Below are 27,701 nucleotides of genomic sequence, written 5' to 3' on the forward strand. Positions count from 1 at the left end.
AATCTGTTTATTATAATAGTTGCTAGGACTGCAGTGAACCCTTTAAGAACTGAGTGTGTACAAGGAAGACGATGAGCAAGAAAGGAGGGAATTTTAAAGAGCATGTTAAATCACTTTTTAAATTTAAAATCAACAGTAAAAATACACAACTGTTTTATTTTGCAACATAGTACACTTAATCTTAGCCAAAAGGCCTAGAAGCAATATAGTAATAATAATATTTGAGTCTTAATACACAGCTGTTGTTTTATCTTGCAACATAGTACACTCACTCTCAGCCAAAAGGCCGAGAAGCGATGTAGTTATAATATTGGAGTCATACTATGAGGCACTATTCTAAGTGCTTTACATATATTGATTCCTTTCATCCTCAGCACAACTTTATAAGCAGATACTATTTCTCCCATTTTACAGATGCAGAAACTGAACCACAAAGAAAATAAGTAATTTGCCTAGGCTAGTCAGATAACAGAGCCAGGATTCCACTGAGACAGTCTGACTACTATGCTACAGCTAACTTCATCACCTCTACCTCCCCCTTTCCATCATTTGTATGGTATATTTCTGTAGAAATGTGTCTTGTTTTGAGAATGTAATATCCCCGTGAAATACTTGTACATCTGCTAGAGTGACAAACTCTGGACACTATTTAAACATCAATTTTTATTATCTTTAGTTAGAGTACCTTGAGAAAATTTATTAAACTAGGTACCAGAGCACAAAAGATGGATGGTACATGGTCCCTGTCCCCCGTAAACTGAATCTCAGTTTGTAATTGGTCATGTGAACCAGCCAGGTGTCTTCTCCAATATTGGTATAAATTCTTTGACTTTGAACCAAGTTTGGTAACGAAATGTTTGTTGTCTTCAGAAGTGTGTTCACCTTTAAAAGCCACAGACCAACTAGAAATGTTGTCATTACTTAAACTTTTGGAGTTATTTTCATTTTAGTAAGCCATACAAAAAAATCAGCTTTTCATACAAAAAGCAGTAGTACCTAGTTTAATTACCTTCCTTAGTCATCCTTAAAATTAAAGCCTCACATGGATATTCACTAAGTATTTATCTAAAAAAGTGTTTTGTTTTGTTTTTACAGCCCTGATGGAGTAAGATGTTTGCAGGCAGTAGAGGAGGAAATGTGAGTGGAGTTAGTGGATTTCACCAGGAACTTTGGAAGAGTGTTGGGTATTAATGTTGCTCTGAAGGAGAATGAGACTGAACGCTATTTAGAGGGAGAACAGAAAGACTTCTGTTAGGCATGTGGGTAAATAAACAAGGAACCTACCCTGAAGATCAGTGTTAAGCTCCTCTAATGCTTTTTTTTTTTTTTTCTAATTTTTACAGAATTTTAGAATCATTCACTAGTATGCGTATTGTGAGTCCATTGAGACTATCTTCTAAGGTGAAGGACTGTGTGACTTGAAAGTTCTTCTTGATATCAAGGTTTACAAAAAGTCTGAAGAGGATGGAGCTGATACTAGGAGTCCTAAGAGATTTTTAGCAAGAAAAACTCATTGGAGATTTTCAGAAGTGCCTTTTAGGAAAGTTAAGAGAAATTATCTGGCAGTTAGGCAAACAGTTTATTAAGTTCAGCCTAATTTGACTTTTCACTTGAGCCTCTGTGCTTCACTATTTGACAGATAGTTCTAACATTTGAATTTTGGCATAGCCATTCCCCTTTTAGACATGAATGAGATAATAAATGAAATATTGTGGGAAACTGAAAGTATATTCATTTTATTGGTTCTTGGATTTCATACCTTGGCATTGGCTCTTAGATTTTTATAATATTTAGAATACTGTGAAATTAATATTGGTGCCTTTATATGGATTATCCACATGTCATTCATTAAGTATTGTGAACAGCAGCTGCACAATGCTAGATAATGGGAACACAAATGAATAATTTAGTCTCTGTGTTCAAGCTTCTTCTAGACTGGTAGGGCAGGCAAATACAATAAACCAGAAGTTAGAGTACAGTGTAAGTACAATGGCAGAGGAATGTGCTGTTTCCTATTGAATTAAGAAGAGCATTTCGCTCTGATTCCAGAAGTTGGGAGGATGTGATCTTTTGAGGTAAGCTGTTAAATCGCAAAGGAATTAATCAAACTAGGTAACAGTGGTAAGAAATTTTCAGTATGTAGAAAAAATGACAGAACAGATGGAGGGTAATTGTCTATTCTAAGTTATCTTACACTTTTTACATCTTAGGAACCCCCCTGCCCTGGATCACTGGTATTTCAAGAATACTGACTAATTTTGGTATTTCTTGATTAAATCAGTTTAGTCTACATCCATGAAAACTAAGTATAAGTTGCTTTATTGAGCATTCTCAATTTTTTAATCCTTCCTTGTCATTTTAATTTTAAAAGACTGAAATAAATTCAGTCTTTAAAAGACTGAAAGTCCAAGGTGGACTTAATTCAGTCTATTTAAGGTAAAATTATTTTTGATTGTTTAGAGCCAAACTCACTTAATTTTAGGTCTGTTTTAAAGATTTTTACATAGTAAGACAACTTCATGAAGTCATTTTTACTCCATTTACTTATCTGCAAATGCAGTTGGATTAGAGAAGACCCCTTACAGAACCACAATCCAAGGATTAAGTTTTATGTCTCAGGAGTGATATTTGTAAGTTGTTTGAAGAGCTGTCAGAAGAAAGGGTCCATCTTCCCTATGTCAAGATTTGTCTTTATTTTGACTACCCAAATCATGTAATGGGATTTATGCCCTCTGTTCTCCTCCCGTCCTTCTTTTGGCATTGTTTCTGTGTAGGGATTGATTACCTGTCTCCACGCAATTAGATGTTCATCTCTTAAAAAATAATGTACCTGAATCTTGACATTTAGAAATGATCCTTTCATGACTGATTTCTTGTATGGAATCATAGAATGTTAGTAGAATTTAACATATGCCAGTTCTCTGACTCAGCAATTATTTGGTTTAGTACTAACTTTTTGGATAAAATTGCTCAAAATGGTGTTCTCTTAGTCAATCTCTCTATAGTGCTATGTTCTTACATTTCTATTTCTAGTAGATAACTTACTAAAGCTAAAAATAAAACAAATTGATGATTTCTTCATCTCCAATTGGCAAGGTTTCTACGCTATTGGTTTGTCTTACATGTTTATTCCCTGAATTTTTTAGGTACTTTTAATATTCTTTATTGAAGTAATAGAGAAATTAGGTAGCAGTTTCATATTCAGAATCCTCTTATTTTGTCTTGGAGATTTCTTTTTCTCTCTTAAGTAAGATAGTATAGTTCTTAACCAAACAATGAAGCATTGATTAAAAGAATACCAGTGAGTGGTGACTGCCTCAAAAGAGGGAAAATCTGGCTATACCTTACCCACTTTCTTTTTTTCTTTACTTTCTTCCTTCCTTTCTTTTTAAAGAGCTTTGGCTTTATTATTTTGCTTTAGTTTTTTCCTCTACCTCCCCAGTGTGCACTATTATTGTTAAACTTTCTTTTAAAGTGTAAGTCTTTTCCTTTTAGATTTCTACTTTTTAGATTTTTACTTTGCAAGCAAGTAAAACAGATTATATAGACTGAAGTAACAAGTTATATCTAATGAATAACTTTCTAAAAACTTACATCAATCTTGTCATAGCCCAGCTTCAGTTCATACTGTGAACATTACATTCCTTTTTTGCATACCCCCCCTTAGAAAGTAGAAGGTGTTTCCAAAATGTGTATGTTTTTAAATCACCAAATTTTGTCTTTTCTGCAGATGATATCACCTACTGCATTATTCTTGGCTGCAAAAGTAGAAGAACAGGCTCGAAAACTTGAACATGTTATCAAAGTAGCACATGCTTGTCTTCATCCCCTAGAGCCACTGCTGGATACTAAATGTGATGTATGTAAAAATTCGGTGTTTTGGGTTTTCTTTATAAATTTGAAACCTTTTCATCATTTAGACCTAATAAAAACGTAATTCAGTTAGTGTTGCCATCCCCTGCTGCTTATTTCTTAGGAAGGTAATCACTTAGGAAGGTAAATACCAGGAAGTGATCTGACAGAAATACATTTCATGTTATGTTTGCAAGGTTTTTATCTTTCTGAATCATTTAAGTCCTTGATTCAAAGGTACTTTTTAAGTGTTTCACGTTTTATTCATTCTCACAGCATGATCAGTGATACATGTAGAGGGTACATCATATCACCTTAGACCATAGATAGATATTTTCGTAAATTATCAGCAAAAGAACGAATAGAAAAATCTCTGGATTTATCTCTAGACCAGTAATTAGTCTTTCTACAAAAGTGTTTTATTATCAATACATATATACTACTGCTTTTCTTTGATATATAAAGATGCATTTTACTGTGCTTACATGAGTGGCATTTCAAAAATATTTTTATTTTCCTAAAGTATCTGGAGGGGGAATAAAACAGAGTAATACTAGTTTCCAAACAGCTTGTTCCTCATCAACATTTCAATAGGTCTAGTTTCAAAACCCCATTTTTAAGTCTTCTGACATCTTAAAACAGAAGCTATAGCATTCTGGGCTTTTGAAATTCTTTTTCTAGCACTCCTATGTAATTGAATTGCTTTATCAAGCACTTTTAACTACTGAATGACTACCAGTATTAGTTCGATTTGGATCAAGTTTAAGGTCCAGATTAAATATATGATTCTCAGTTCTAATGAGATGGATGAAACTGGAGCCCATTATAGAGAGTGAAGTAAGCCAGAAAGATAAAGAACATTACAGCATACTAACACATATATATGGAATTTAGAAAGATGGTAACGATAACCCTATATGCAAAACAGAAAAAGAGACACAGAAGTACAGAACAGACTTTTGAACTCTGTGGGAGAAGGTGAGGGTGGGATGTTTCGAAAGAACAGCATGTATATTATCTATGGTGAAACAGATCACCAGCGCAGGTGGGATGCATGAGTCAAGTGCTCGGACCTGGTGGGCTGGGAAGACCCAGAGGAATCGGGTGGAGAGGGAGGTGGGAGGGGGGATCGGGATGGGGAATACATGTAAATCCATGGCTGATTCATGTCAGTGTATGGCAAAACCCACTGAAAAATAAAAAAAATATATATATATATATTTGATTCTATTAATGACAAGTTTTTATCCTACATGTTGGATTTAAGAGACTAAAATATTAATGTGGCCATTCAGTATAGTGAATATGAGATTATTTAAAATTATTTCTTGTAGTTTCTGTTAACTTTACAAACTCAGAATTATTTCTTGGGATTACTTAGCGCATTGTTTAAGTAATAGAAAAGCCTATGTTTTAAAATGAAGCTCAGTGATCTTCTCAAAGTGGGCATTAATAAAATTAAAGGTGCTTTCATTCTGAGTTTAGCAGTATGTCCTTACATAAATGAATATTTATATATAATACGGTTTTCTTATCACCCTGGTCATTTGTCATGATGTAAGAATGAGAGGGCAGAAAATTTTTCATACCTTTTCTTCCCTGAGTGATTACATTTGAATGATTGAGTGAAGTTGAGGAAAAAGAGTCTCTGTTTTTGTCCCTGCAGGTGTACGGTACATTGTTTTGGTGTTTTATAGCTAAAAAAAATTTTTTTTTAAATCTAATGGTTTGAGGGTTTGTTTTGATTTTTTCTTTTTGAAAACTAACTCACTGACCAACTGGAAGTCAAGGAATTAATACATGAAATACCTGTAGTGAGATGATGAGCCTTTTGTTTAAAGGCCAGTTTGAATTTGATCTTTCTTGAATTGGTGCTTCCTGTCCTTTATGGGACAATGTGCCAATGCCTAGATAAAGTTTTATCTTACAGACTGGAGATCTCTTTTTTTTAGTTAATCTACCTACCCCCTTTTGTATTATTATCCTTAGATTGGTTTTGTTTTGTTTTGCTTTAGCATTTCTTGTATTAGAAGTAACTGAATTTATCACAGAAAATAGGTTTTTTCTGTCACCCTCAGTTCATTTTTATATTTCCAAAGATTTTGTTGGAGTTTGTAATGAATCTGTGATTTAATCTTAGGAGATTTAACATTCCCATGGTCTAATTGTGTTATGTTTATTAAACTTTTTGATATTATTATTTTTACCCGGCAGACTTACCTTCAACAGACTCAAGAACTGGTTTTACTTGAAACCATAATGCTACAAACCCTAGGTATGTACTTACGTCAAGTATTATTTGTGTGTGTGTTGTTCAGTGCAGTATTCTAAATGAAAAGATTTCTGAAATAATTTTGTCATTGAGAAAGTTTCATTTGAAAATATAGCTTGGAGCCAGAGTAGTAGTGCCTGGTTCTGAGGAAACCATTTTTAAAATTTTAATTTCATTTAGCATTTAATTGAATGGTCAACATAGCTTTCAGGGTGATTTCTCATATTTTCAGATAGTTAAGACTCTGCTTCATTCTGGATTTGCATTGGGGAATAAAATGGTCCTTTAGGGCTGTCGTATATGTTTATAATGTTATAAACATCCAAGGCAGTCCTGCTATGCTAGAGCTTATGAATTTATCACATCATTTTAAATGTGACATAGTAATTTAAGTGTCCATCATCCTTGTTTAAAAGTTAAATTTTCTATAAGGTTAGTGCAGCTTAAGTCATCTTTGAAGATCATTTATTCTAATCATTTACTTTACTCATGAGGAGATTGAGCTTTATGCAGGTGTTGGCCGTGTAAAGTCATGTATTACTTCTGGAAGGACCTAGCAGAGTGTCATGGGAAGAATATAGGCTTTATTGAGATCTGCACTTAAATATGTAGTCCTCTTTATTTACTTTGTAAACTTGGTCAGAGTTCCTTGACTTTTATCCTGTGTGTGCAAGGTGGAATAATAATTCTGCTTTAACACTGTGAATTTGAAGATGAAAGATAATATGTTTTTTAAAAATTACCACATAGTATTTCATAACTAATCATTGATTATTATTAGTTGTTTTTATCTTATTTATACTCAATTCCCAGATGTTGAATAGAAGTCTAATAATAGTAGCTTTCCATTATGACAGATTTTTTTTTTTATTACACAAATAGGTTGTTTGAAACACATATAACTTGTTGAAGGTTTTTGTAATATAAAAAAATGAAAGTGAGAATCTGGACGCAACTAAACAAGAAAAATAAAAGTGAAAATCTTTTTATTCTCTCCAAATCCAGTGATTTAGCATGTTACTGTTACTATATAAATTTGAGATTTGACAAATATTCATATAATGAAAGTTGAAAGAAAAAACATTATTTTTAAAAGTTATTTTATCATATAAAATCCATCATATTCATATTACTGATGACAGATTCTTAAACACAGAATGAATAGCATTGTTTTAAGGGGAACTTTAGAATTTAGAAGATACAACTCATGGCTAAAGTGTAATTTTTGCAAGTTTAATAACAGAAATATGAATAGACCACACAATAACTTTAAAAATCGCGATTACCTGCTTATTGGAATATTATTCTTACTACTTCTCATAGCACCAGAAAATGACCTCCACTTCCAAGAAAGGGAGAGGAAAAACTAACTATGCCCTACCTATTGGGTTCACTTGCTGTAACAGTTTTATTTTTATTAGTAATAAGATGTAATTACAAACTAACTGATTGAAACCCTTTGATCTAAGGTACACTGAGGAAATAAAAGGACTGTATCATTTAAAATTTTGATGACTTCTCCCACTGTGGCCCAAAGATGATGTTTATGAAAAATGTTCTTGTCACATCTTCTGAAAGAAGGAGTTGGAATATATTTAAGAAATATAGTACATAGTTGAATTTCCTGCTTAAATTGTGGGACTGCTTTAATAATTGTCATGATTGTAGTTTATTTGTAATTTAAGGATAATCTCAAACTAATTGTAATTCAGAATTTTTAATACTATTTATCTCTAAGTAACTTTTTCAGTTTTCATAATTGGAATGCTTTTCAAGATATTACTTCTTATGATTGAAGGTATAATAAATATGTCAGTGATGAGAAACTAACTTTGGATTTTTTTTCAATAATGAAAAATTCACACTTACAGTTGTGTGATGAGTGGGATTTCTCAGGCAAGTATTGTAGTGGTATAAGTGATTGGGAAAAAAAGTGCTTTTCATTTCAGGTTTTGAGATCACCATTGAACACCCACACACAGATGTGGTGAAATGTACCCAGTTAGTAAGAGGTAAGTGATCTTTGAAACTTTTAAATTACTAATGCTTTTTATTGTCTATATTTGATATGACTGCTGTTTTGTTCTCCTAGCTTTTTTGGGGTTTTATTAATATAAAATTACAAGAAACGTCATTTTGAAGCATTCCGTTTCAATGTTCTACACCTGCCTATTCATCTACTTCTGTATTTGGTCCTTCCTGGTGAATTAACTTCCTTTAAATTTAGGTGAGAGTCTCTTCACTAAAAAAAAAAAATAATGATAATTAGAGGGCTTCCAAATACTGGAACTCTTTATTTTGGGCTATACTCATTCCATTTCAGTTAATATTTAAGATGTGGGCCATTTAACATACAGGTGGAGGAAATAGTATTAGTTTCCAATTTATATCAAATTTCATTGACTTCTTGAAAACTGATTACAGTTTTCGAATCTGGAGGTCACCTTCACATCTTTCAGATAAAAATTGCCTTTAGATTTGTCATTTTAGGGAATGTTATGCCTGTGTTATTTTGACCAAAATTGATTTAAGTTCTTTAGCTTTACTAAAAGTGGCTTCCTTTTTGTGTATAATGAGGAAATTATTACATAGCATGATACATAACAGCATGTGATGTACCTATTAAACTGTCTATAAACAAGACAAAGTTTTGTACTGTTTCTTTACTTCGTATAAAGCATGTGGTATATGCTTTTCTACTGTTGTTAATGAATCCTATATATCATTGTATCTCTAGAAATAATTTTTCACACAGATGCATGCTCTCCTGCTTTTCCTTTCCTGTTTCCCATTTGAAGTGATATGCACTAATAGTAATCACTTGGAACTTTTAGTGTGCCTTTTTCTGTTACTTCTTTTTGAAAATGAAATTTTGCGGTTTTATTCCTTTACCACTAGACTTCTTTAGGTTTGTTCTAAACAAAATGGGTAAGACTTTTGAAAGCCTTATTTCTAGTGTTTACCTGAATGTTCTCTTATTTTATTCATTCTAAATTGAATTCATTTTATACCTAGATAGGATTCTATTGTTAATGGCTACATTAAAAAAAAAAAAAAACAACTAATTGTCTGATAACTGAGTTGTCATTGTTAAGAAATGGACTTAGATTTTTTTAAAATCTAAAAGCAATGTTACTTATATTTAATTATGGTTCCTATTCATGGTTATATGTTTTGTAGCACTTTCTCATCCTTAGCTATATTATAGCATATTATAGAATTGTATGGATAACTAGTATAGATATGGAATTAAGAAATAAAGCTTTAGAGAAGTTTTGTTTCCCTGGAAACTTGAAAGGGTGAGCTGTTCTGTTTGAATAATGGAGAGCCACTTAATTTGCCCTAAGTTGAGCTTAGTAAAGAAAGATGTTGAAGAAAGATAATTAAATATAGGTTAAGAAATACACACACACACAGGAGAAAATGAAACAATTTTCAGCTTGGTATTGTGAAATTTGAGTCAGCTTCTCTTAAATCCTGTCTAAAGAAGCTAGAGAGATTAAAGTCCATTTATTTTACAAAACTGAATAGTAAATATAGACATTTACAAAATCTGTAAATTGGATGTATCATCCAAAGCAAAATATTTAAATCTGATTTTTTGTTACTGTTATTAATGTTTAAAATGTGACAAATTCTTAAATTTTTGTAAAAATCTCTTGTTTAATGTCATTTTTGTCTGACTAACATTTTCAAGTAACTATAATTTGCATCTTAGTCCATTTTTTAAATGTTCTTTCATGTTTGCTATATATTTTTTTTTCCTTTGCCCTAAAACCACTTTAAGCTAACAAAAGAGCATTTTCCTTACATTTTTCTCTGTTGCAATGACTTTTAATAGGTTACTGAATTTACATACATTCTGAGGTGAAGACTACAATGGCAATTTAAAATTATTTTTACTTCTCTATATATTTTGATTCCTTTGTGGGGTGGGGGTGAGGGTAAATCGTTTGATTTCTTTGAAGTTCTCCCCTGCCCTCCCCCCCGCCCCAATATCTGGAGATGAGAAAGTTATTATGCTCTTTTCTGCAAAATTGGCTAATGTCATTTTACAGGGACCTTTCATTTCTGTGATTTCTCCTTCCCTCTCCACCAGGAAAGAATGCCTTACTTAAGTCACAATGCCTCCAAGACATCCGATGCTTTGACACTCTTCCTTAGCACAGCTCTGCTAAGCCCAAATCCCTTTTGTAAACCTTTATGTTGATGATCCATGGGGCAGCGGGGAATTACACGTGCCACGAATAAAACTAGGAGAGGGCAAGGAACTTGAGTCCTATTAGAGTGGGGTGAGTGGAGGTGAATTAATCCTAGGTGAGCAGAGGGGAAAGGTATGTCAGTGATTATGAATGTAACTGGGGGAGAAAGGGAAACTGTAACAAAGGCATCCCTGTTGGGAAGAATAAGAAGTAGAAGAAGGGAGATGGGGACTGTTTTCAATGTCAGTGTCTCGAGAAACTAAAAATTGGTTTTCTATTGAGGACCAGTATTGAAGTATCCCGATTCCCTCTAAAGTACTTATTATATCTTTTCTAAAGTTATCATTAATTGGATTATATAATTTAAAAATAATTACGGCGGTGTTTCCTGTACATCCTTGTGATGTTTTAGGTTGTCCTTCCTGAGTTTGGGGGTTGGGGGTTTATTTTTTATTCTTGTTTTTTGTTTTGTTTTGTTTTTTTGGTGGAAGTACTTAAACCAACTTAAATGTGATGACTGAGGATTAAGTCTGGCAGGCAACTCTTTGTATTTTGCATTAGACTTCAAAATCTTTTCTTCTTCTTCTTCTTCTTTTTTTTTTTTAAATCCAGGAGAATGCTTTATTGCAACTTTTAGCTGACTAGATGCTTAACTTAGTAACAAGTTTAGCCCTTGTAACTGGCTAGCTAAAAGCAAATCGGCTTGTTTCTCAGATCTTTGGGGGATAGCAAGAAACATTTGAGTGAATGTTGTTGAAGATTTTCAGTAGTATAGAAAATGATGGCGCTCTTGTGATATTTGTAAGTAGTAAGTAAAATTTACTTTTTGTGTACAAATCTTTGAAGTTTTTGTTGTGTTGAGAACTGTTTGACGGTAGCACGTTAAAGCTGATAGTGTTGTCTTCGCTTTTTTTTCTTTTCTTACAGCAAGCAAGGATTTGGCACAGACATCCTATTTCATGGCTACCAACAGGTTGTTATCCTGACCCTCTTTGTTGCACTGTTGTAGCACACTATAGCTTCCTTTACTGCAGGGCCCCCTCCATGTGTCTGTCACCCTTGTTGCGGCGGGCGCCTGGCCCGCCTGCTGTGGTGGGACCGCCCTGCTGCTTTGCGGTGTACTGAGCAAGGGCCTTCTGGCACGGAGGGGTTAAATGCACAATGTGAAGTGTAGTGGTGCCTTCTGGTGGCGTGGTCTCGATTTGTGAGCGCATAAGTCTAAATTGGTAGCCTGAATAGCAGCTAAAGATTACAGAGAGCTAAACTTAACCTAGAAATTCGAGCAACTTGGTAAGTATAAAGCTGTTTCTAGTTTACACTTATAGTTGAATGACAATTTTTAAAAATTTCACATTGATCCTATCTTAACTTTAGTCATTAAAGTTTTTTAATAAATAAATTTATATAACCTGGGTTTTTTTTTCCAGATAATGCCCACCAGTAGTAGATTAGTAGTAGTCACATCCTATGAGTGCCTTGATTTGCATAAGTGTAATTTTTACTTAAAAAAACTTACAGTACTTTCTCTTTAGTTCACTTAAAGAACAGTATGGGTTTGTGCCTAACCAGTAGACATTTTCATCAGTTCTGAAATTGAACGGGAAATAGTTTTTAAAAGCCTTTCATATCTAATATGTGATTTTGTTCTGGACTGGTTACAATAATGATTTAAATTTGTTTTTTTCAATGAGTCATTGGGGAGGAGTGGACTAAACCAGCTTTATGTGGTCTTTAATTTATTGTGATACTGTTACGTTTTGTTTAAAACTTTGAATTGCCAAAAAAGCCAGTATATTTTCTTGGGTATATATTGTTGGGATTTAGCCTCTGTCCTTAGAAATACTGAACAACGAGGCAAAAACCACTTAAATTTAAAATTTGGGTTAGAAAAGTCTAGCTGTGACATGTTGCAAGTTCAGTTTTTGGCATGTCATGGAAGGAGAGAGGTAGTATTTTTGTAGATTTAGCAGCATTGGGCCTTGAAGCTATTCAGCAAATGGTAAGTTTTCTCTGTGGCTTTGCTGAGAACATAGTTTTACCTAAATAAGTGTTAAATATATGAGTTACTTCAGAGTGAATGAATGTTAAGCCACATGGAATGGTAGAATCCCTGATTATAATGTGGTATTGAAATTACCTTGTCAGTTGTACAGTTTTCTGCTTTTTCTTTATTCTACCATGACATTACAAAAGAAACAAAAATATCACCCAAAAAAGTTTTAAGTCGTTTTACTTATATATAGTAATTACTGGAAATGTACTGTCTTCCTCTGCTTTTATAGAGAAGTAAAAATAGTTGTAATTTAGATATAAAAACAAAATTTAGAAATACTGATGTATACGTATTAATAATATGCTCTGGGGAGTAATAGTATGAAAACATTGATAATCTATGTGGGTTTTTAGTGTTTTTGTGACCATAGTCATAAAAGTGTCATCATGTTAGCTTTTAATTTTATAAAATAAGGTTTGTACTCTAGACTTAAAAAAGAAAACTTAGATAATTTTGTTATTCCTCTAATCTTATTGGTAAATGTTCTTCTTTGTTTTACATATTTGAATTTCTGTGACTCTTCATTCCAAATCTGCTCTACAACAGTCTGCATCTCACAACCTTCTGTCTTCAGTATAAACCAACAGTGATAGCATGTGTGTGCATTCATTTGGCTTGCAAATGGTCCAATTGGGAGATTCCTGTGTCGACTGATGGGAAACATTGGTGGGAATATGTGGATCCTACAGTCACTCTGGAATTACTGGATGGTAAGTAGAGAAGATCTTTTTGTTACAATAGAATATTTTCTTTCTTTTTATCATGGATTAAGTATTCTGTCTACTTCTATATAGGTTTTAAAAAATACTGAGTTCCCATATAGTCATGGTCAGTTGAACAGTTTTGGCCAGTCCAAGATCCTCCTTCACCCTGTAGTTACTTGATGCCAATCCCAGGTGTCATTTCATCTACTGGTATTTCCTCTTCTGAAAAGAAAAAAAACTTTTAAAAACATAGTTCTGTTTTAACAATTTAGCAATAGGATTTAAAAGTACAGTTGCATGATCACATGAATAGGATGAGAATAAATACATTAGCCTAAAAGGGGGGGAATGAACATATTATTAACTACTACTCAATATCTAAAGCCCTTTCATGACTTTTCAAAGAAATATGATTTAATATAATGCTGCAGGTTGATAATACAAGCATACATAATTTTAAAGTATACTAATTTTGTTGGGTTTAAAATGTATAAACACAAAGTCATGTATTAAGTTACTGTAGAAAGTGTGAAGCAGTAAGCTAATGGTATTTTCATGGTAATATTCCTTGTTCTGTTGTTCTGCTGGTGATAGAGTGTGTCATTGTTGCCATGCATTAATAAGTATGAATTGACAAGGAAAAATTGGGAGTATAAGTTCTATAAATTATGAATCTGGTGTTTGGGAGTCTCCTGATAGGAAATTTTTCTGGCAGGCCAGAGGTAGAATATTCTTGCAGATTAAGACATTTTAACCAGGAACTATAGGTTTCAGAAAGGAGATAGATAACACTTCTTAAATCTAAACTGGTGTGTTCGGTTCTCAGCTTCTTTTTGTGTGCTTTCCCCAGCTTCCTTTACAAAATTGAAACTGATGAGAAAACTGGATTTACAGGACATCTGTTACGTAAAAGTGAGAGACCCCTAAGGCTTTGGAATGTGGTTTTCCATTAATATCTCAGATGCTTCTTTAAGGTAGAAATTTCTTTAAGAGTCTGCACCCTTTTCTGAAGGGCCAAATAGTAACTATTTTAGAGTTGTGGGCTATACTATCTGTGCAACTAGACAACTCTGCCACCAGAGCTAGAAAGCAACCACAGGCAACTGTAAGTGTATAGCTGTGTTCTAGTGAAACTATTTACAAAAACAGGATACAGGTCATATTTGGCTCACTAGTGGTAGTTTAAAGGTTATTCAGAGTAGTAGGAAATCTTCAGCAAGTTGAAATATAACATCTTCTAAAAACTAATGGGAACTTTTTATTTTCCCATTTGTGATTTGAAATTATCTGTGCCACCATCTTATTTTAGCAGTCAACAGATAAGATAAAATAGTTGTCTTATCTATTGATGTTATATAATATGATAAGATATAAATAAGATAAAACTTAATAAAAATAGTTTTTATACGTGGCACTAAAAGTTTACAGAAAGCAAGTAATCTGCCTTTCATCCTGCTCTTAAATTGTAGGTAAAGTTTTTTTTTGACACAACAGGAGCCATCTAAATATAAATATCTCTTTGCTTCTATTCTGAAAAAGCTCAAGTTCATATTCATTTGAACATTGAATGGAAATCTTAGACATTAACACATTGAAAATTTCAACATACTATGTAGCAGCCTTTTCTCTATTTTGATTACCTTAAAAAGTAACAAAAGAGGGTTGGGGAGGGGAGTGGTTATTGATTAATAACAAACCCTCATATGTTTTTTATAATTTGAATTTTTCTGAAACTGAATCAAAATGATTTGTTGTTAATTTTGGACCCAGGGGCATTATGTATCTGCTAGATTTACTACTGTGTCCAAGTAGAAAAGTGGTCTCTCTTTTTTTTTTTCCCAAATGAAGAAGTGATAGTATAGGCATTAGATCTTTTTTTCATCTAAACTGAATCAAAAAGCTCCTGAGACTTCAGCAGGAACTAGTTGTCACAGATTGTGAGAACATAATGATGCCAAATTTTTATCAGTCTCTTTATACTAAATTGGCCGTTAATAATATTACATGACATTCTCATTTGATATTATTAATACTTGTGTTGAGAGTGGCCAGTAACTTTATTAATAACACTATTTTGCTGTGGAGTTGAAAACTATAGTTTATCTTAACCAAACCACTTTGGAAAAGTGAATCATCTCTTATTTCATTTTAATCCTAAATTTAAGAAGAAAAATTGTAGAAATGTGACCAGGGTGGTTTACTGAAAAGTTAATAATGTGTTGATTGCTAGGAAGTTACAAGTATAGGTAAAGAAATTTTTTCATTTAACTTTGAAATGGCTTTAAATTTAAAGAAACTGTGAAATAGTACAGATTCTGTGCTGTTATACCCTATACCCAGTTTCTCTAATATAAGCATCTTACATAATAGTAACATCTAAGATCCCATGTTCCATTTAGTTGCCATGCTCCCCTTTAATCTCTTCCAATCTATGATAATTTTTCAATCTTTTCTTTCATGTTCTTAACATTTTGAAGAATAATGGTCAGTTATTTTATAAAATGTTCCCCAGTTAGAGTTTGTCTGACGTCTTCCCATTGTTAATTGAGGTTTTGCGTCTTAGGCAAGAATACCACGGAAATGAGTTGTCCTACTCAGTGCCTTTTATCAAGGTGTATCATTTGATATGTCTTATTGCTGGTAATGATAGTCATGGTCACTTGGTTAGGGTTGTAAAGTTACTAACTTTCTCTTTGTAATTAATATCTTGAGGAAGACATTTTGGGATTATACAAATATTCTCTTTTTTTTTTTTTTTTTAACTTTTGGGCACTGATTGTAAAGAATCTACTGATGAACTTTGCCCACTACAATTATTCCTGATATTTGCCTGATAGCAGTTTTCTGTTTGGGAGCAATTTTTTAAATGCGACTAAATTTTTCAGAGATTCTGAGTAAGCATTTAAAATTAGGGAGATGTGGTAGGAGGGGTTTTTCTTTGATTATTTTGGGGGTTTTTTGGTTTTGGTTTTTTCTCTTTTTTTAAATAAAAAAAAAAATTTTAAGATTCATCTTTGAAAATATCAGTTCAGAGCTGTGTGTGCTTCTGTGTGTGCTGATGGTTGAATTAGGAAGGTGGTCATGAAGTAGATGAACTCTTGTGCTTTCTTTTTAATATTGCCCACTTGAGAAAATTCTAAATCTAAAGGCACCTTCTAAGTTTTAAATTTAAATTTTATTTTTAGAGCTAACACATGAGTTTCTACAAATATTGGAGAAAACGCCTAGTAGGTTGAAGAAGATTCGATACTGGAGGGTAAGAGAATTGACAGGGTTTATTAGAACATCAATTTGCTAATAATTTGAATTTTTATGGTTATATATTCTTATTTCTAATATTTGAAGTAATTACAGTGTATCATAAGCTACATGCGCTCATAATTTATCCAACTACTGTGTCCAGTAGACTTTGCTATAAATACTTTATGGATTCCTTATTCTCATAGTGATTACTGTGGAAATAGTATCCTCACTTTACAAAAAGGGGAATTAAAGCTAGATAAGTTAAATTCCTCTCTCAGATGCTGGGCTGGAATTATTCAGCATCTAATTTAAAGCCAATGCTTTCACTATATATTGTCTTATTTTATGCCTCTGAATAAGATGTTTGTTTACTGGCAACAGAGTCCAACCCCAGGTGATTTTATTTTCATATATTTAATATAGAATTTTTATAAGCAAAGAAAGTTCTATTAAATTCCTTTGCTGTCATTGTTTCTTCTGTGTTTTATTTAAATAGGCTAACCAGGCAGCTGGGAAACCAAAAGTAGATGGACAAGTGTCAGAAACGCCTCTTCTGGGTTCATCTTTGGTGCAGAATTCCATGTTAGTAGATAGTGTTACTGGTGTGCCTACCAAACCAAGTTTTCAGAAACCATCTACATCAGCTTTCCCTGCACCAGTACCTCTAAATTCAGGAAATATTTCTGTTCAAGACAGCCATACATCTGATAATTTGTCAATGCTAGCAACAGGAATGCCAAGTACCTCATATGGTTTGTCATCCCACCAAGAATGGCCTCAGCATCAAGAGTCGGCAAGGACAGAGCAGATATATTCACAGAAACAGGAAACATCTTTGTCTGGTAGCCAGTACAACATCAACTTCAAGCAGGGACCTTCTGTATCATTGCATTCAGGATTACATCACAGACCTGACAAAATTTCTGATCATTCTTCTGTTAAGCAAGATTATACTCATAAAGCAGGGAGCAGTAAACACCATGGGCCAATTTCTGCTACTCCTGGAGTAATTCCTCAGAAAATGTCTTTAGATAAATATAGAGAAAAACGTAAGCTAGAAAGCCTTGATCTGGATGCAAGGGATCATTATATAGCTGCCCAGGTAGAACAGCAACACAAACATGTACAGTCTCAGGCAGCCAGCAGCAGTTCTGTGACTTCTCCCATTAAAATGAAAATTCCCATTACAAATGCTGAAAAACCTGAAAAATACATGGCAGATAAGAAGGAAAAGAGTGGATCACTGAAATTAAGGATTCCAATACCACCCACTGATAAAAGTGTCAGTAAAGAAGAACTGAAAATGAAAATAAAAGTTTCTTCCTCAGAGAGACACAGCTCTTCTGATGAAGGCAGTGGGAAGAGCAAGCATTCAAGCCCACATGTTGGCAGGGACCATAAGGAGAAGCACAAGGAGCACCCTTCCAACCGCCACCACCCCAGCAGTCACAAGCATTCCCACGCATACAGTGGCGGCAGCAGTGCTGGCAGTAAACACAGTGCCGACGGAATACCACCCACTGTTCTGAGGAGTCCTGTTGGCCTGAGCAGTGATGGCATTTCCTCTAGTTCCAGCTCTTCAAGGAAGAAGCTGCATATCAATGATGCGTCTCACAACCATCACTCCAAAATGAGCAAAAGTTCCAAAAGTTCAGGTAGTTCATCTAGTTCTTCCTCCTCTGTTAAGCAGTATATATCCTCTCACAACTCTGTTTTTAACCATCCCTTACCCCCTCCTCCCCCTGTCACATACCAGGTGGGCTACGGACATCTCAGCACCCTCGTGAAACTGGACAAGAAGCCAGTGGAGACCAACGGTCCTGATGTCAATCACGAGTACAGTACAAACAGCCAGCATATGGACTACAAAGACACATTCGACATGCTGGACTCGCTGTTAAGTGCCCAAGGAATGAACATGTAATCATTTCTTTAGGTCAATTTTTCCTTTACTTTTTTAATTTAAAAATTGTTAGAATGGAAAACTTCCTCCTGATCTAGCAGTGGTAGCATCTGCTGTTACTACCACTGCTTCAATATTTGTAAGTGCTGCTTTATTCTTCATTCTGAAAAGAAGAGATTATAGTAAACAAGTCTTTATCTCCACATATGATAGTGTTATAAATACTGTAAAAGCATGGAAGGTGCAAAACTCAGTATTTCTACAATTGCAGCTAAGAACATTAGGGTGAATGGCTGGCTGCTTCTAGGAATATAAGATGCCTCAAGCATTCGTTTATTTATAATTTGAATACTGTAGCTATTTTTTGTTGTTGCTTGGCTTTTGAATGAGTGTAAATTGTTTTCTTTTGTGTATTTATACTTGTATGTATGATTTGCATGTTTCACTGATAAAGGGATAAAACAGTATACTGACAACTGTTTACAAGAAAGTGGAGAAAAATGTACATACATTTTTGTATGTTTAGATATTACCATAAATACTCAGGATTGGAGCTGCTTGTAAGTATAACAATATACAGAATAACTTTATTTTATCTTGTCAGAGTCCATCACTAATCTAAAAGGTGGCACTTTTTCATGTTAACCTTAAACTCTAGGCCTTACTGGAAGCCACTGAAGGGGGACACTTCACTACCAGATGGGTATGCAGTGCCACAGATGGTTGTTTATTCCATGAGGCACTGATTCTGCCTTCAGAGGTTCTGACCAGACTGGCTGCTGAAAGAGCCCCTGATTTTCTGAAGGCTTGAAGAGGAAAAAATAAAGTTTACATACTCTTGATGTGAAGTGCATTTAAGTGTTTGTTGGCTTGTTGCAGTACTATAAACACAGAAGTGTTGATAATGGTTGTGTAGATTACTGTGATTTGAAAACTAAATTCACAAAAACTTACATTAGTGCAGAATTAGTAAGTTTTTTCCTTAAATAGAGAACTTTAACACTACATATTTTAACCGTAAGCAGAATCGCTTTTCCTTTGGCATTCAGAATGACACCATGTTCTCAAACATACCCCTCCCTTGAAGTGTGTTTGTGTGTGATGCCATATTTCTTTTTCAGGTAAATGCAGTCTTCCTTATAAAAATTAAATTAAACCTATTGCTCTCTCAGTTGTTTTATATTCTAACAATAAATAAACAAAAAAGGTCACTGACTGTGCATTGTACCTATATTTATATCTAACGGTTGTTAACAGGAAGCTCTCTGAGGGGAAGAAAAAAGGTAAGCCTCCAGATAAAACAGCTAGTGGAGGTTTTCCCTTTGTTTGCACATCTCAGTATATTCCTGTTGAGGTCAAGTTTGCACAGTCTCCTGACTTCTGAGCAAATGATAGACTTTAACTTGTTTAAAATTGGTCTTAAATGCCAGTAATGTGGCTCTGGTTTGTCAACTAATCTTCAATTCTGTGGTAAATCTTTGAGCTGTTGAGTATCTTTGAGATGGGTTGAATTCAACTTATGTTGAACTGAAAACTGTCTTAATTTTTTCCTCTATGTATATGAATTATTTTTGTTACAAAGCCACTGATATGTGCACAATTGTAATTTTACTCAAGTATGTTGCAGTTGTAAATATTAGAGTTTAATCTCGTGCTCTACTTTTATTTAGCAGTTACCTGATTTGCCGGTAGCTTTATAATTTTTTTTAAGATAATTATTCATTATTTTGTCAATGTTATTTGAATTTAGGATACTAGGAGTCTCTTTCTAGGGACTTTGCCTAGTTAGCATGTCCTAACTTTGTTCTTGTCTTGCGTAACTTTAGTAGTCTTTGTCATTACATGTAACTTTGTTGCTCTGTATGGCATATTATTGTATCCATAAACATGGTAATTTTGATACAGTTATACCTTTACAGTGGTACATAATCCAAGGACTAGTATAGAATCAAGAGGAGTGCAAGATGAGGGAGGGAAGGGGTTTTTTTTGTTCTTGGTAATTTAGATGTGAAACCTCTGCGGAGCTATCATGTGAAATGATACTGGGCGGTTGTGCTACTGTATAATGGGGATGATAATACCAGGAGTTTTAATAAGATTTTGTAAAGAATATCCAGAAAAGTAGTGAACTTATTTTCAGTATGACATAGAAAACAATGTGAATATTTAAGGTCTGTGACTATACTTAAACTTCACTAAGAATTTGCAGAATTGTTTTGAGATGTGAGAATAAAGGTAATTTTGTTGAATCTTTTGGTGCTAATGATGGACAGTTAAAAAGGTAGCTAGTGTATATTGTTATGGGGAAGTACTTATTAGTTACTTCCAAAATTGAATTTGAAATGCTATGTATTCACTTTTCACTCTGTAAATGTAATTCTTTACAATGACTTTATTTATTAAAGGGCAGCCAGTTGTAATTTTTACAGGGTTGTGTGAGCTATTCAAACTCTTTAACCTCTGAACAGGATATTAGCTTCTAAAACCACAGTGGGGATAAAATATGGAAATTCTTTTAAGTTTCATTTCCATTAAATGAGAACCCTTACAATTCATATTGCCATGAATTTGACCATCTCATTTGCATAAAATAGTTCATCAGCCTGGTCCCAGTAGGCTCAACCAAAGAAAAAGACTCCAATGAATGGACATTATTACTGAGTCTTCTTGTAAGTAGCCATAAATAAACCAAAATAGTATCAAATTTAGGTATGAAATTCCACATGTGCAAAGTACTGTTAAGGTAATACATTTTGATGAGATTTTTAAAAATATTTGAACTATTAAAAACCGTTATCTTTAAACATCCTATAAAAGAGTGATTCATTTTGCAGTTGTGTTTTCCTTAGATCAGCGATCATTGTTTTGTTACCTTTATGCAGAAGCACATTACATAGAAAGGCTTTACTTCTACCTCTTTGAACTAATTTTTCAATATTGAGCTGTGCCCCCTAAATATTTGCCTTAGCTGTTTTAAAATACACTGTTTTCAGAACCAAAGCAAAGGAGTGATTTTGTCACAGAAACATTCTCAGAGGCAAACATTATCCCAAAAAACTGGTGGTAGCATCTTTTTAGTGGTAAGACCTTACAAAATGTCCTAGTTCCTTTTTTTTTTTTTTTTAACACTGAGGTTCATTTTTTGTTGCAGGTATTTAAATACTGAAAAGTCATGTAGTCACCCCAAGGTTTATTTTTGAAAACAATACAAGTGCATCTTGATCTCTGTGTATGCAAATTCATTCTTGTTAGAGAGTTCTTAAGAATCAAATAAAATTTCCACCATGATAATGGTTTCCTGCAAAATGTCATAAGGGGTGGCTACATTACTTTGTGCAAACAGATTATAATTATGTAGGACATGATACTTTCCTGGCCTGTCTATCCTCTTTGAACTAAAGAAATGACTAGTTAAGGTCAATTTCAGGTAATCAAATTTGAAATGTTTTTGTTAGTTACCAAATGTCTTGCCTTAAAAGCATTTTAAGCACATACTTTTGGTTATATTTGAGAACTTAAATTACTAATTTTTATTCCTTAACTAATCTTAAGATTAATCTTAACTAATAAACCACTGCTTATATGTGCATGACTGTTAAAAACTCGTTAAGTAGTAACCTTGGTTGGTTAGATTTTTTTAAGGTTTTACATTTACTATGGAAATAGGGTTTTAAAAAACATGGTAATATCTCTAAGGGAAGATAGTTCTACTGTCAAGATGTTTCACCATTCCCAAATTTTATCTAAACAGTAAAGCAATTTTTTGTGACCTACTACTGTGCTTAAATAGCTAGGTGATTTTTAAGATCTTTGCTGAGAAAAATCGGAGCTTTTGTTACAAAGAATTCTTGATTGAGCAGTCTCTGCTTTCTTGGAAGGCAGTAGGATTTCCTAACCACATTTATCCAGATAAAAAATGAGTAACTCCCACAAGTGAGAAAAACTTGGTGACAAACGCTAATTTCATGGACCAGTTTGTTTATGATAGGCTGACTTAGGAGTTTCTGGATTGCAGAAGCAGGGCATTCTGCCCCGATCCTTCTCAGGTATCAAATTACAGTACCAAGGCATCAATTTGAGGATTCACAACTATATCAATAACCTGAAATTTTTTCCCTGTAAGCCGACAAATGTAAGCCAAATAGTCAGAAGTTTGTCTTGGTAAGAGAAGTTTGCCTCTGAAACATCTGTGTTCCAAGCATTTTAGGTCTGATACTATGCATCCATTTTTTATTCTGCAATGTTAATTTGGGCACAGCCACCTTTTGCTTCTATGACTCCTGTTCATTTACCAGTATGTGTTCTGCCTGACGTTTCTTAAGGTAGCTTGCTAAATAAGCAAGATACATTGGAAGGTTGTGTGACTAGGAGTAATTCTGGTCTCTCAAAAGTGACTTAGCCTGTTATTTGTGATCCATTAATCACAAAAGTAAATTCTGAGGGCTGATTTCCTTTATTTCCAAGTTTTGGGGAGAAACCTCACTTAAAACCTGTTTAGTGGTTGATTTAACTTTATTTGCCTCTTGTTAATTAATGAGTACATTCTTTTTTTTTTTTCTAAGTTGTGTTTTTCAAGCAGTTTCACCCACCTAGTTTGAAAAACTTAACGTGCTCATTTGTTGGCAGCAATAATTGGGATTTCATTTTGTGAATGTACTCAGAACCCCCAAGGACTATTGGACAGGATGTTTGCCAATAGAAAATCTAAAACAAGAGTTTGTGTATATGGCATGAATTCAATTAGACATTGAATTTCATCTCAATATTTAATACAAGGAATTATTAATAAAGTTTGTTTATTGACAACATAAATCCAAGGCTCTAACATGTCTTGTTAATATGAATCAGAAGTAACTTCCTGGGAGATGTGGGAAATGAGATCTCTAATATAAAAGTTACTCTTTAGTTGAGTGACTGTGTATCATCAAGGAGTGTGGCCACTAGTGGGATGGGATTGTCCATGTTCTAGTCTCAGCTCCATCACTTAGTTGCTGATGTCTGGGTAAATGACTTGACTTTGTGCTTTGATTTCCTAATCTACAAAATGTCAGTACCTATTCATTGCATTCTGAGGCTTAAGGCTTGGTTGATCAGTGAAAGCTAAATAGAATGGATGGTGTTGAAGAGCATCCTAACAGAAGCAGGTTGTAAATAATCAGGAAACTGGGAAAGGCCAGGCCAGGTGCAGTAAACTTGTGTGTTAGACACTGCAGGCCTACTGTTTACAGAATTTCAGTTGTTCATTCAGACTCATAGTTTGGTATTTTCTTGTGTACCCTCTTGCATCACCTCCACAAAAAGTACTTGCAGTTATCTGTATGGGGAATTATTCATGTGAAATTTAATCATAAACTGCTTTAACATTGCTGTTCTTTCCAACCCCTTTCCCTCCCACACCACACCGGTTTTCCGGCATTTAATACTTGAAAGAAATTGGAAGCCTGCAGTGGGGTTTTCATAAAAGAGAACTAGGATAGAACAGTTACTTTCTCTAAGAGGCATTTTAAGCCTAAATACAAAATAAATGTCTTGAAATCACATTAAATTTGCCTTTATTTCATGTTAACACCAGTAAGGAGTGAAAGTGAAAGTTGCTCGCTTAGTGGTGTCCGACTATCCAGTCCATGGAATTCTCCAGGTCAGAATACTGGAGTGGGTAGCCTTTCCCTTCTCCAGGGGGTCTTCCCAACCCAGGAATCGAACCCAGGTCTCCCGCAGTGCAGGCGGATTCTTTTTTTTTTCCCAGTGGGTTTTGTCATACATTGATATGAATCAGCCATAGAGTTACCCCTATTCCCCATCCCGGTCCCCCATCCCACCTCCCTCTCCACCCGATTCCTCTGGGTCTTCCCAGCCCACCAGGCCCGAGCACTTGACTCATGGAAGGCAGATTCTTTACCAGTTGAGTCACAAGGGACTAAGGAGCCAGTAAGGAGTAAGGGTTTTGTTTTGTTTTTAAGAATATAATAAATTACATGAGTTTTATTTAGGAACATAAAGTCAGTAATTCCCCTTAACCAAAGTTAGTAATCTCATTTAGCAATTCACCCTACTCAATTGTTTCTTCACCTTTTCCCGCCTGCTGCTTTTAGTATAATGGAGAAAAATGTTCATTTCTGTTCTAGGTCTTGTATATGACCTACCTGTTCCCTCCCCCCCAACACCACCTCCCAAAGCAATGTAGAGCTTCACTAAATGAGGGTTTCTAATCGTACTGCCATGAAATTAATAGGCTTATTGAGACCTTAACCAGTGTCCAGGCATATCCCCAAGAGCAGTTTTCTTTAGTCTTTCAAGTCATAATCTATAGGAACAATTGCTTTAGAGACAAAGTCAGCCGTGGATTTTCACAAGTTTAAAGAGTCATAACAATATGAGTGCTGCAGCTCTTCGTCAGGGCTGTGTAGTTCAGCTTTTCACAGTACAGTGCGGTACACAGAACTCTTGTTAATGATCAATGAAGATACAGACTGCCTACACCCAATATTTTCAAATTGAATCACCTGGAAAGCTTTTTTAAAATGTGAGTTGCTTAAGTTACATACCTGCTTTCAGCTGAATACTTGGAAGTACAACAGGTATGAGGAATAAAGATGGCCTGGTACGTGATGGAGGCTTTTCATGGTCTTTGAGCAGGTTTAAGTGGCATTTTCTATTGGAAATACTCAGTACACTAAAGGCCCAGGACTGTTACGGTCAAGCAGGAGAGTGTGGATAAAGTAGGTAGAATCCTGCACATCCCCCAACCCCATACTCCAGAGCCCTGGCTTTCCCACAGTGGCAGCTCGCCTAATCCACTGAAAAATGTCCACAGCATAAGGGCTAGAATAGGGTAAAGTTAAGAAGGTTCTAGAGTTGGAACTACTTTTAGGGTTTTACTTGGGAAGTTAAATTTCCTTTGGTTGAGCTTAAGACCTATTCAGTATGTAATGAAATTCACTTCTGGATGTGCTTGAAAACTGGGGTGTTGTACCTGGTCAGAAGGGGATATAGGTGTAGAAGGAAATGCAGTGTTGCTAAATGAAAAATGAGAAGCTTTTGACACCAATTAAGTCATCAGAATCATTGTACTGGTGAATTTATCAGCATCTTGAGGGGTTTTTTTTGTTTGTTTGTTTTTTAGTAAAAATAATGTAACTGATTTCATTTATAAATGACAAATCTGGGAGGCAGCAGGGAAAAGACTAAAGTCAGATCTGGGTAGCAGCCCCAACTCACTCACCAGTTGGATGACCTTGAGAAAGTTAACGTAGTTCTGAGCCCTACTGTCTGTTGATAAAATCAGACTACCACCAACCCAGACAGCCAGAATTAAATGATGTGCCTTTCACTATTAAGAGCTCAATGAATGCTTGCCCTCCCAGCCTTCACCTTTCTGAAATCCCAGTCTTCTTTCAGGACCTCTACCTCCTAAAGAAAGATATAAAGGGAGCAAACACCTGGGCAGTGATATAAGCTTAATTTCAATGTTAAACAATAAATGACAAAGCTCTTAGAAGCAAGACTTGCCTATTAAAAATGTACAAATATTGAAGGTTCTGTTAAATTGGTGTCCATTGTTTTCCTGTATCAGAAGAGGGGTGGGTTTATTAACACCAGCTTTGTGTGTCCGTTACTGTGATTTGTATACACAGTATAAACATTTCTTAGTCCCTGCCCTTTCTTCATAGGGTTTTTATAGTTAATTGCTCCAAAGTCAGATATAATCATTCAGACTTTAAAGAATGCCGAAACCCATACTAAGATAAAAAAAACCTTACTTAAGATGGTATTGATATACAAGCAAAATAAGGAAAGTATCCCTTTAATTTTTATCAAATGTGAGGGAAGAACCCTACAAACCGGGGAGAGAGAAAGAAGGTATACCCTCAAAGAACCTTGTAAGCATGTTGGCCAAAGTAAACTTCCCTCAGCTGAACTGTGTTTCACATACTTTGAAAACTTCTCAAGAAGCAGCTTGATTTTGACTAAGCTTTCACAACTGGTGAGAATTAGAATTCCCCTCAAGTTAGCTTGTAATTAGGCCACCTTCAAATGATACCAGCTAGTAAATATCTGTAGACCTAGCTTAAGGTGTCAATGAAAGGTAGCAGATGAATGGAGTCACAGCAACGAAACCTTATCAAAAAGTCCACCAACTTAAGACTGTGTAGTAATTCTGACAACTTGTCCCCATTTACTTTTGCAAGGTTTTTCAGTGTCCTGGAAATGAAGGAAGATGACCTTGGCAGGGATGTCCTTCCTTCAGGTGACAAGAGAAAATGTCCTAGAAATTCTGTTTATATGCTGACCCACTCTCCCCTAATCAGATCAATGAACTTTTATCCCACCAGCTGACTTATGTTTAGCTAGTTCTCAATGCAGTAATGATTATATTCACTCTATAAACAAGTGAAGACCTCAAATCATAGTACAAAGCACAGGGAAGGCAGCCTGAGGGTTATGGAGCCCACCCTATACAGCCCAGCTTCTTGTAGTGGGAACTTACGAGGTGTTAGGGGACCCTCTGGTAATGAAAGGCCAAGACCCTCCTGTTAATGTTGAGGCCCCTGTTATCGCCAGTGTCAAGATTGCTGCCTACGTAAACTGAATCTAGTGCCTTTCTCCTTTACTTTTTCACCTTCCTCCACTCTCCTTTGTAAGAATTAAATAAGTGCCTTTGCCCACCAAGCAAGAAAATACATTTACTTTTTTATACAATTTATTTTGAACTAATGACATTAAAATTAACCAGCCAAAAAAATAGAAGGAACTAGCATATAAAGCAAGAGAAATTGTAGTTCCTGGATAAAACTGTAAACACTGGAATTTTTCTCGTTTTACTGTTTAAGACAATCTGCTCATACATGGGCAATTGTGCCTGAAGCTAGAGAAGGCTAACTTGTAACTAAAACTTTTCCGGTAAGTGACATTGTAGGATCTGGTTAAATTGCATTAGATTGACTTTCCAGTAGGAAAACAAGGGTCCCTAAACCATCATTTCCACAATGAAACAGTGACAGAGTATCTGTAGTGAAGCTGGAAAGTCCTGATGTCTGTTCAGTGACTTCTCTTCAAGAAGGAGTGCTTCAGGAGCTGAACAGCAGAGGGCCGCTCATGCTGGTCCCTAAGAAGGCAGAAACAAATTAGAATAAGCACCCAGCAATATGCCTGCCATCTACATCTACTTGACTCAAAATACCTACTGTAACAGTGGAAGTACGACCTCTGCCCATTAGACAGACTTGTTGAGTCTACAGTCCAGATTTTAGCTGTGTGATCTTAAACCAGGGACTCCAACTCTTCTCTCATCAGTAACATGGGGATAACAACACCTAACTCATTGGCACAATTTTTTTTTTTTTAATGTGTATACAGCTTTTAAAGGGTCACATAGTAATAATTCAAAAATTAGTACTGGATTCAAAACCAGTCCCTACATTTCCATAGTACTTTTGTTCAATTTGTTTGGGGTATAATTTATACACAGTAA

At 34.8% G+C, this 27,701-nt stretch overlaps 2 protein-coding genes across 11 annotated transcripts in view; one reads left to right on the forward strand and one right to left on the reverse strand.

Moving 5' to 3' along the window:
- The window catches only part of CCNT2 (cyclin T2), a 43,618-nt gene extending 19,962 nt beyond the window's left edge, over positions 1–23,656 (forward strand). For 2 of the 6 annotated variants that reach the window (XM_065931424.1, XM_065931423.1), the window contains 7 exons: positions 3,731–3,859; positions 6,067–6,127; positions 8,074–8,136; positions 11,254–11,299; positions 12,926–13,089; positions 16,269–16,339; positions 16,823–23,656. In XM_065931424.1, coding sequence (XP_065787496.1) covers positions 3,731–3,859; positions 6,067–6,127; positions 8,074–8,136; positions 11,254–11,299; positions 12,926–13,089; positions 16,269–16,339; positions 16,823–18,250 — 1,962 coding nt within the window. In that variant the 3' untranslated portion in view covers positions 18,251–23,656. The other 4 variants (XM_065931425.1, XM_065931426.1, XM_065931428.1 and 1 more) reach the window with 4 other exon arrangements.
- Positions 23,657–27,268: 3,612 nt separating this feature from the next.
- MAP3K19 (mitogen-activated protein kinase kinase kinase 19) overlaps positions 27,269–27,701 on the reverse strand; it is a 36,631-nt gene continuing 36,198 nt past the window's right edge. For all 5 annotated transcript variants that reach the window (XM_065927834.1, XM_065927837.1, XM_065927836.1 and 2 more), the window contains one exon: positions 27,269–27,335. In XM_065927834.1, the coding sequence (XP_065783906.1) occupies positions 27,269–27,335 (67 nt within the window). The remainder of the gene's footprint in view (positions 27,336–27,701) is intronic.

Source organism: Muntiacus reevesi, chromosome 3, assembly GCF_963930625.1.
Source record: "Muntiacus reevesi chromosome 3, mMunRee1.1, whole genome shotgun sequence".
NCBI classification, from domain to species: Eukaryota; Metazoa; Chordata; class Mammalia; order Artiodactyla; family Cervidae; genus Muntiacus; species Muntiacus reevesi.